Source organism: Budorcas taxicolor, chromosome 16, assembly GCF_023091745.1.
Source record: "Budorcas taxicolor isolate Tak-1 chromosome 16, Takin1.1, whole genome shotgun sequence".
NCBI classification, from domain to species: Eukaryota; Metazoa; Chordata; class Mammalia; order Artiodactyla; family Bovidae; genus Budorcas; species Budorcas taxicolor.
Genome location: NC_068925.1, coordinates 28414176 through 28424602, shown reverse-complemented (window position 1 = coordinate 28424602; position 10427 = coordinate 28414176). Strand labels below are relative to the sequence as shown.

The 10427-nt window shown below is 40.0% G+C and overlaps 1 protein-coding gene across 2 annotated transcripts in view; it reads left to right on the top strand.

The window, feature by feature from the left end:
* The first annotated feature begins 225 nt into the window (after positions 1 to 225).
* Positions 226 to 10427, top strand: part of NVL (nuclear VCP like) — an 84037-nt gene continuing 73835 nt past the window's right edge. The window contains exons 1-4 of one of the 2 annotated variants that reach the window (XM_052653536.1): positions 226 to 514; positions 4685 to 4758; positions 6674 to 6726; positions 6808 to 6907. In XM_052653536.1, coding sequence (XP_052509496.1) covers positions 458 to 514; positions 4685 to 4758; positions 6674 to 6726; positions 6808 to 6907 — 284 coding nt within the window. In that variant the 5' untranslated portion in view covers positions 226 to 457. The remainder of the gene's footprint in view (positions 515 to 4684; positions 4759 to 6673; positions 6727 to 6807; positions 6908 to 10427) is intronic. The other variant, XM_052653537.1, reaches the window with a different exon arrangement.

Genomic DNA, 10427 nt, shown 5'->3' with positions numbered 1-10427 from the left:
CTGATCTAATCATCACAATTATCTAGTTTCGGTTTTAAGATTCCAGGTCAAGATCAACTAAATTCGCAAACGGTACGCCTAGAGAGGCTAGAAATCTGTTACAAATGTGGATGGCCACGCCCCCTTAGGAACCTCCCAGCTCCCGCCCCTGAGCGTGTCCGCAGAGTCGGGAACAATAAAGTTGAGCGTGTTCAAATGGGTCCTTGTCTTCCAGGGCCTCTTGGACAAGCCTGTAAAATAAGACTCTGAAAAACTCCTTTCTTCTCTCAAATATTCTTCGTGTTCTTGGCGACTTTTTCCCCTTTACTCGAGGTACGAAAGTGTTGAAGGGAACGGCGTGGGCTAGGGCGGCTGGGGCGCCTTTCCTTGGGCAGCTGGCCCGGCAATCGCCGTGGGCAGCTTCGGGGAGGCCCCCGGTTCACGTGAAGCTCGTGCAGCAACAGCAGAGGCATCTGCGATGAAGCCCAGGCCCGCGAGGTTCGTGGATAATAAACTGAAGCAGCGCGTCATCCAGGTGTGTATGCTGCACGGCCAGCTCTCAGAGTGGTCTGCGTTCGCTGCTCAGGAGCCCTTTCTCGCCGTAACTGGGAGAAGGGGGGAAGGCTTCCAGATCGGACTGACTTGCCGCCAGTGCCAGTCTGGATTCGAGCATGGGGCTGTTGACGACTCCACTTCTTCGCGGGTGGTTCAAGCCCGTTTCTTCTCACTGTGCGGCCGAGGTTCAAGGCGCAGCCCGAAACCACGAGAGGCAGCAGCTTGATGAGGGCCTGCCCGGATCTGCCTGACCTTTGTGCAGATCCGTAAAGAGAGTGGAGATGGCATTTGAGTTTAAAATTTTCTATCTTGTGAAGTTGGGAAGGAAGTATTCCTCGAAACCTTGTAGAGACGAATTGCTTTCGGGGTCATAAAGAATACGTTAACTTCCTTTCTTAGGAAACTTGGAGTCAAGTTCGGACACCAGTAAAGACAAGTACTCTGAATCTTACTTTATAACGGGCACTTTACCTGCCGTTTTTGTTTTTTTTTTCGTATTCATAATCGTCAGTGGAATGCATTGTGTCGTAAATGCCTTGGACATTTAGGTTACTAAGCACTCAGAAGGACAGAGAGAGACTTTAAGAGCTATATTCTCACCTTGTTTTTCTTTTACCCTTCCAGCTCCTATATCGTCAGTTTTTTGAATCTGTTTCTTCCTGTCACCTTTAAATATTGGAAGTGCCTTAAGCACCTGTGCTTTTACCTTCTCTTTATATTCTACCTATGCACACTTCTAGGTAATCTCATCCAGTCTAGTACCTTTAAATATTATACATTCATTCATGACTTCAAAATTTATATTATAACCCAGTGCTGATTTTATCTTCAATTCCAGATTGATATATCCAGCTGCCTACTCAACGTCCGCTCATGAGTATCTTATAGGATTTCAACTTAGAGTATTGATCTTCTTCTCCAAACTGTTCTGTTCTTTGTGGTGTTTATTTCAGTAAATGACATCGCACCATCCATCCATTTGTTAAGGCCCCAAACCTTAAGAATCATTCTGACTCTTGCTTCCTGTAACCAAGTAATCAGTGACCTACTTGGCTTTACCTTCAAAATATACTTCAAACCTAATCACTTGGGCTTCCCTGTTAACTCGGTAAAGAATCCAACTGCAATGCAGGAGACGCCGGTTTGATTCCTGGGTCGGGAAGATCCCCTGGAGAAGGGAAAGACTACCCACTTCAGTATTCTGGCCTGGAGAATTCCGTGGACTACAGTCCATGGGATCGCAAAGAGTCGGACAGGACTGAGAGACTGTCACTTTCTTTCTAACACCCTAGTTCAAACCACACTCCCTTTAGACTGTTGAAATACCTCCTAACTGCTCTCACTGTTTCTGGTTTTACTTAGTCTGTTCTACACAGAGCAGCCAGGGAGATCATTTTAAAGGGAAAATTGGAGTGTGCCAGGGTCCTACTCAAAACCCTTCTGTGGACTTTCAGACATCTAGAGTAAAATCCATCCTAAATAGCCCTTTGTATTTTGGCCCCATCTACCTTTTTGTCCATTGCTTTTTTCCGCTTTTGTAATCTCCCTTGATTGCACGGTCCTATCCATATGGACCTTCTCAAACTTCCTGGGCACAGGACTTTTGTTTTTGCAGTTTACTCACTTAATTGCTCTTTGTCTGAATGTTTGCACAATTTGCTGCTTCAGTTTATTCGGATCTCCGAGTAGTGACTCCTAGTGGCTAAATCCAGTGGCCTCTTCTCAGTTTTTGCCACACTTGACTTGCTCTGCAGCGTTTGACGTTAGCAGTTTTCCTCTCTTTTTACTTTGGTTCATTATAAAAGTAATAGGGGAACTTCCCTGGTGGTCTGTTGAGACTGCATGCTTCCGATGCAGGGGACCTGGGTTGAACCCTGGTCGGGGAACTGGATCCCACATGCCGCAACAAAGACCAGGGATACTGTGTGCCACAACTAAGACCTGGCACAGTCAAATAAATAGTAATTTAAAAATAAGAGTAATAGGTTCTTATGGTTTAACATAAAGGGAACTGGAGGGTATAAAATGAGAAGAATTCTTTTCATCTCCACTTCTGCATGAGTAATCATGGAGAGTTTCTGTTGTACCTGTCTTAAAATTTTGTATGCATATATGCACTTAGAGATTTTTTTTTTTAATCACACAGGCTCATGTGCATCTCTTCTGCTGCTTGTTTGTTTCGTTGAGCAATATGTTTTAGACATCTTCTTTCAAGTAGTACACTTGCCTCCTTTTAACTAGCTCGTTAATCTATTGCTGTATAACAGATTACTCTAAAACTTAGCAGGTTAAAGTGGTTTTAGTCCTGCTACTTTCTGATTTGAAGTGGGTTTGAGATATATATGTGCAATTCAGGATTGACTGTGGTAAATGACAGCATGCTATAGGAGTCCACAGAAGGGGACAATTAACTGAAGCTGCAGCTTTGGACACCTAGTCCCTTGCCATTGGCAGCATTTATGCAGAGGCAGTTCTCATTTGTTAGGGATCCTTGAGAAGAACTTGCTGTATGAAGTGGGGAACCTAGACTAGATAATTAGCAAATATTGAAACTTGGGAGTTGATCACTAAACATTCTAGGTTTGAAATCTGGCCCTGTAACTTACAGGCTGGTAAGCAAGTAAGTAAGCTTTTAAAGTTTCAAATCAGGGGAGAGGGCTTCCCTTGTTACTCAGTGATAAAGAATCTGCCTGCCAATATAGGAGACATGGTTCCATCCCTGATCCAGGAAGAGCCTGCATGCCCCGAAGTAACTAAGCCCATGTACTGCAGCTACTGAGGCTGTGCTCTAGAGCCTGGAGCTGCGAATACTGAAGCTCGCGCATCCTAGAGCCCCGGTTCTGCAGCAAGAGAAGCCACTGCAATGAGAAGCCCGTGCAGCAACGAAGACCCAGCACAGCCAATAAATAAATAATTTTAAAAAAATAAATAGAGGGAGAGTAACATCTACCGCACAGCATTGTGAGCACTCAAAGAGAGAATGTGTAAAAGACCCCTAGAACAGGTTTACCAGGCCCTTAGTTTCTTAGTAGTTTTTTTCATATTGTTTCTAGGTCCCAAAGTCAGTCAGTGAAAGTCCCTCAGTCATGTCCGACTCTTTATGACCCTGTGAACTATACAGTCCATGGAATTCTCCAGGCCAGAATACTGGAGTGGGTAGCCTTTTCCTTCTCCAGGGGATCTTCTCCACCCAGGGATCGAACCTGGGTCTCCCGCGTTGCAGGTGGATTCTTTACTAGCTGAGCCACTGGGGAAGCCCAGGCCCCAATACGTTTGTATTGGGTTGGCCAAAAAGTCCATTCAGGTTTTTTACTTTGGCTGACCCAATATTTCATTCTTAAATAACCACAGTTATTTACTGGTGAAATTTGTATGCCTTTTGGGCACTGCACAACTTCTTATACTTAGCGATCAGATTGACACTGCTATTCATTTCCTGTTCCATCTTGATTTTTATTATAGGAAATGCTGGAAACCCAGTTTTGCAAAGATATGACATCATCAGAAGATGCTTTAATATTGAAACATGAATTGTCTCAGGCTAGTACAGTTGACCTTTGAACAATATGAGGGTTGGGATGCCAATATCCTTTCTCCCCCCAACCCCATTCATTTGAAAATCTGTGTATAGCTACAGTTGGCTTTTTATATTTGTGGTTCTGTATTGGCATAGTCAACCAGCCCTGGATCATGTAGTACTGTAAAATGCATTTATCGAAAAAAATCTGCTATAAGTGGACGAGTGCAGTTCAAACTCATGTTGTTTGAGGGTCACATATAGTTCCTGCAGATGGACAGATCAACTATTATTCTGTTCCTTAAGATTTAAAATATCCCTTAGTGCTCTTACGAGTTCAGTGCTTTGCTGTGGTATGTTTGGGAATCTAGGATATAATAAGCTCTCACCTACTGCCTTATAGCCATTCTGGTTATTGTTATTGCATTGCCATAGTGATTAATAATGTTAATTAAATTCTTTGATTCTGACTTGGGAATTATCTGGTGATTTTTGTTTATGTTTCTAGCGTACTTCATGAATGAAGAGTTTGCACTAAAGTATAACATGTCCGAATAGCTCACTTGCTTAGTCGTTGATTACAGTCACTGAGTCTGAACTGTTGTGTTGTGTTTGTCGTGTTTTCTGTTTCAGTACCTCACCAGTAACAGATGTGGCAAGTATGTGGACACTGGGGTCTTAGCATCTGATTTACAAAGAATGTACAGGTAAAGAAATGCAGTCTCCAAAGTTTTGCTTTCCTTCCCTACCTCTCTTTAAAAAAAGATTTATTTGTTTATTTATTTGTGTGGCTGTGCTGGGTCTTCGTGCTGCGAGGGCTTTCCTCTAGCAGCCGTCGGGAACTACCCTCTAGTTATGGTACTTGGGCTTCTCATTGCGGGGCCTTCTCTTGTTGCAGAGCATGTGCTCGAGTGTTTGGGCTCAGCAGTTGTTGCTCCTGGGCTCTAGAGCACAGGCTCAGCAGTGAGGCGCGTGGGCTTAGTTGTCCTGCAGCGTGTGGGATCTTCCTGGGCCAGGGCCCAAACCCACGTCACGGGCCTTGTCAGTGGGTTCTTTACCACTGAGCCACCATGGAAGCCCCTTTCCAACCATTTTTAAAATTTCCATCCTGCCTAAATTTCCAGGTGATATTTGTACCTGCTAGCTTTAGTTCACCAATCCACAGGTTTAGAACTCAGTTCATTTATACAGGCCTTTATCAAGCACCAGTTATATGCAAGGAGCTGCCCTTGTTATTAATGAAAATGGCTACTTCTTAGATTTCAACATCTTACTCGCTGGTCAGTAGTATTACTTCTTTTCTTCACTGAAAAGTGAAAACCATCAGGCATGATCTCCTTCAGCTTCCTGACTGTCTAAAAATGTGTCGCTCGTGTAGTCCTTGCACTACAGATTAAATCCTTCTTTTGTGCCTCAGTTCCAGGTCTTCTGATATCTTGCCTCATTAATTAGCCCTGCTTTGTATATTGGTGTCTCTGTTTTCTTCTTTCCCTTTGTATGTTAGTTTGCTAAGTGAAGTGAAAGTGAAGTTGCTCAGTCGTGCCTGACTCTTTGCGACCCCATGGTCAGTAGCCTGCACCAAGCTCCTCCGTCCATGGGATTTGCAAGGCAAGAGTACTGGAGTGGGTTGCCATGGCTGCCAATCAAAAAGCATCATAGACTAGGTGGCTTAAACAACAGAAATTGTATTCCTTAATGTTGTGGAGGCTACACGTTCACGATCTAGGAGTTTGAGGTCTCTTCCTGACGTGCAGATGGCTGTCTTCTCCCTGTGTCTCTACTTGCTTTTCCTTCTGTGTGAGTCTGTATCCTAATCTCTTAAGAAGACACTGATCATATTGGATTAGGGCCCACCCATATGACTTCATTTTACCCTAGTTACCTCTTTTTTATCTTTTGGCCATACTGCGTGCCATGTGGGATCTTATTCCCTGACCAGGGATTGAACCTATGCATTGGCAGTGCAGAGTCTTAACCACTGGACCTCCAGGGAAGTCCCTTTAGTTACCTCTTTTTTTTTTTAATGTGTCTATTTATTTAAATTAATTTATTTTAATTGGAGGATAATTAGTTTACAATATTGTGATGGTTTTTTGCCATACATCAGCATGAATTCACCACAGGTATGCATGTATCCCTCCCATCCTAAACCCCCCTCCTACCTCCCTCCCCTTAGTTGCATCTTTAAAAGCCATATCTCCCAAAACAGGTACATCATGAGATACTGAGGATTAGGATTTAAATATTATGAATTTTAGAGGAACACAGTTCAGCTCCTAACACTGCCCTTTTGCCCCCCAAATTCATGCCTTCATTGTTTGCAAATATACTCTGTCCATCCCAGCAGCCCCAGCAGTTCTTAACCAATTTCAGCATCAACTCTGAATCCAAAATCTCATCTGAATATCATTTAACTTAAGTACAAGTGTGACTTGGAGAAGGAGATGGCAACTCACTCCAGTATTCTTGCCTGGAGAATTCCATGAAAATAGGTTTATGGTTAATGTAAGTATAGTGACGTAATCATATATACATGTAAGGGTAAGTTCTCAATTTAGATTGAGCTTAATGGGAAAATATTGGTGGAGACTATGGTACTAAACTTCTTGTTATGTTTTTCAGTATAGACTATGGTCGAAGGAAAAGAAATGCCTTTAGGATTCAGGTGGAAAAAGGTGAGTCTTTTAGTGTTAGAGCTGATTATTAATGAAGTCATAGAATTGTTTCAGCTCATGGCATTTTTCTTTTTGTTTCAGTTTTTAGCATAATTAGTAGTGAGAAAGAACATAAGGATCTAGCAGAATTAGAAGATGAGCATCTGGCCAAAAGAGCAAGACACGGTGAAGAGGATAATGAGTAAGGATTATGGAGTGGAGGGTTTTTCTAAAACATTAACCTGACCATGTTAATTCCTACTTGTAAAACTTCCAAGTAGGATAACTTGGCTCTTCATTGCCAATAAGTTCCTGCAGAATACTTACCATCCTCTCCAGACTTATTTCAGACATGCTGAATACTCGTTCTTTCTCAGAGAGGTTAGATTCTTTCTTTGTGCCTTTGTGTGGGTGGTCTTCTGTAGCTGGAGTGTTCATTTCCCCTTCATGAACTTTCACTCAACCTTCAAAAGTCAGCCTTCAAAAGGTTATTTTCTTGCCTTTCAAGCCTTTTTGGACTCCTTTCTCAGCTTTTCCTTAACTCATAGTTATAGATAACGTAGTATAGTGTTTCTATCATATGGCATATGAGATTATTTGTGTTACTTATAGAACTTTCTCGTTAGCTTTGTTTTTCTCTGTCCTAATACAACGTCAGGTATATAAAAAGGTGTCAATTAATTTTTTGTTTAAGAAGTAATATTGGTGACACTTGTATAACTATATTGCAGTATAATTGATGTACAATTAGTGGTACATTTTTAAAGTGTACAGTGTATTGAGTTTTGACATGTATGTACTCATTCAACCATTACCCTAAGCAAGATATTAAGCATATCCATCAACTTCACAAATTTTCTAGCACCCATTTGCAGTTTATTTTTCCTTCCATTCCTATTCTGAGGTAGCCTTTGATTTGCTTTCTGTTGCTATATGTTTATATTTTCTAGAGTTTTGTATGTATGGAATTGCAGAGTATGCATTAATACTTTAAAAATTTAGATTCTTTCATTCAGGATAATAAGTTTGAGATTTATCAGTGTTGTGTGTATCAAAATTCCATTGCTTTTTATTGCCCTGTATGTATGTATGTATGTATGTATATACCACTATTTTTTTAAATCTGCTTACATATTAACAGACAGTTGGGTTGTTTTCATTTTTTGGTTTTTACAAATAAAGCTACTATGATCACTTATGTACTGGCATTTTTGTGGAGAGTGTTTTCATTTCTTAATACTGGAACCGGAATAGCTGAGTCATATGGTAACTGCATATTTAACTTTATAAGAGACTGCCAGACTCTTTTCCAGAATGTTTGTATCATTTTACCTTTGCATCAGCAGTATGTGAGAGTTCCTCTGTTACCATGTGAGAGTTCTACATATTACCAACATTTGGTATGATCAGGCTTTAACTTTAGATAGCCTGTAAAGGAAATGGCAACCCACTCCAGTATTCTTGCCTGGGGAATCCCAAGGACAGAGGAGCCTGGTGGGCTACTGTCCATGGAGTCGCAAAGAGTTGAACACGACTTTGTGACTAAGCAACAAAATGTATGTTAGCTGTAGGTTTTTTTGAAAGATGTTCTTTATCAGATTGAGAAAGCTTCCTGATATTCCTAGTTTGTGGAAAGTTTTCATCGTGAATAGGTATAACATTCATCAAATGCTTTTTATGTGGATATTTAAGGCTTTTATTATTGGCTTTCTCCCTTTATTCTATGAATCTGGTGAATTTTATTGATTTTTGAGTGGTAAACCAATCTTGCATTCCTGCCACAAACCCTACTTGGTCCTAATACATTATCTTTTTAACATATTTTTAAATTCTATTTGCTAATCTTTTTCTGTAGATGTTTACATCTGTATTGACATTGATCCAAATTTTTTCTTTCTTTTTTTGCTCCTTGTCAGGTTTTGGTATGAGTTCCAGCAGCATATTTATCTAACCTCTTCAGACTTTTATTATACTGGTCTTATAATATTAGTTGGGAAGTATGTGCGTTTTTTGGTCTCTAGTTTATGAACAAGTTTGTATAATGTTACTGTTATTTTGTTCTGGAACGTTTCTTAGAATTCATCCAGAATTCATCGGGACCTGGAGTCATTTTTGTAGATAGGAGTTTGATAACATTTAATTTTGGTAGACATAGGTCTCGTCCCCCTTTTTTTTTTCTTACATCAGCATTGGTAAATTGTACTTTAAAAAAAATTGTTCATTTCACCTATTTTGGCATTTTGGCATTGAAAATTTGTGGCATTTATTGACATAAAAGTTTTCCAGATACTCTTTTGTTTTTCTTTTAATAATTGTAGGATCTATGAATGATAACTCCTTTTCATTCTTTATAACTGCTCCTTTTTTATTTGGCTTTACCGTAGTTCTTATAATTAGTTTCACATTTGTGGGCAATAATTGTTTCTGTTTTTGCACTATTGTATATGTAATAAATAATCCTTTAGTGTATATATCTTTGTACAGATTTCTTTTTCAGTGTTGAAGTCCTGAAGCAGTATTTCTAGGATCAAAAATATTTATATTTTTGAAATTTCTGGTATATATGCAGTTGCCATCCAAAAAAGTTGCCTTTGGTTTGTATTCCGAACAGCTTTATATAAAGCGTGCATTTCTCAGCATGCTTGCAGTTCTAGTTATGCTGCTGCTGCTGCTGCTAAGTCACTTCAGTTGTGTCTGACTGTGCGACCCCATGGACTGCAGCCCACCAGGGTCCTCCGTCCATGACATTTTTCAGGCAAGAGTACTGGAGTGGGGTGCCGTTGCCTTCTCCGAGTTATATATACTGTTATTTAATCTTTGCCAGTTTTATAGGCAAAAAGTTGATTGTGTTATCTTCACTTGTAATATTTTGATAACTGATTTTGTGTTTCCTTTGTGAATTGCTTATTTATGGATTTTTGTTTTTCATTTGAGATCTATTTGAATTTTCCTTATTGTCAGAGCTCTTTGTATAAAGTAGTATCTTTTTTTATATGTATTACACATGCTTGTCACAGTTTTCCATTTGCATTTTATTTTTGTTTATAGTGTCTTTTAATTGAAAAATTATACATCTTTACCTAGTCATATATTTTAGTCTGTTCTCTTAAGATTTATGCTAATATACTTAGACCTCTGTCACAAGAATATGTAGAATAATTACCTATACTTTTTTCTTATATCTGTGATATTTCATTTAACTCTTTATAATTAATTTTGTAGAGCATGAATTGTAGGGCAAAACAATTTTTTTAAAGCTTTTATGTAATCATCTGATAAGGCGGTATGTGCGTGCTCAGTCGTGTCTGACTCTTTGCCACCCTATGGACTGTAGCCCGCCAGGCTCCTCTGACCATGGGATTTGCCAGGCAAGAAGACTGGAGTGGGTTGCCATGCCCTTCTCCAGGGGATCGTCCTGACCCAGGGATCAAACCTGTGTCTCTTGTCTCCTGCATTGGCAGGCAGATTCTTTACCACTGTGCCATCTGGAAATCTGATAAGCCAGTGAGTTAGACATCGTTTATATCTTCATTTTATAGATAAGGAAGCTGAGGCTCAGGTTACAAAGCAAGTATCTGGTGAAGATGGATTTTTTTCTTTTAAAGCTGTATTTTGAATCCACATTTCTCTGATTCCAAAGCCTGGATTCTTTACCACCATAGTATTTTGCCTCCGTTTATTTTCTTATTTTGAGTAGTAGTTTTTTTTAGGATGTAGGAGAA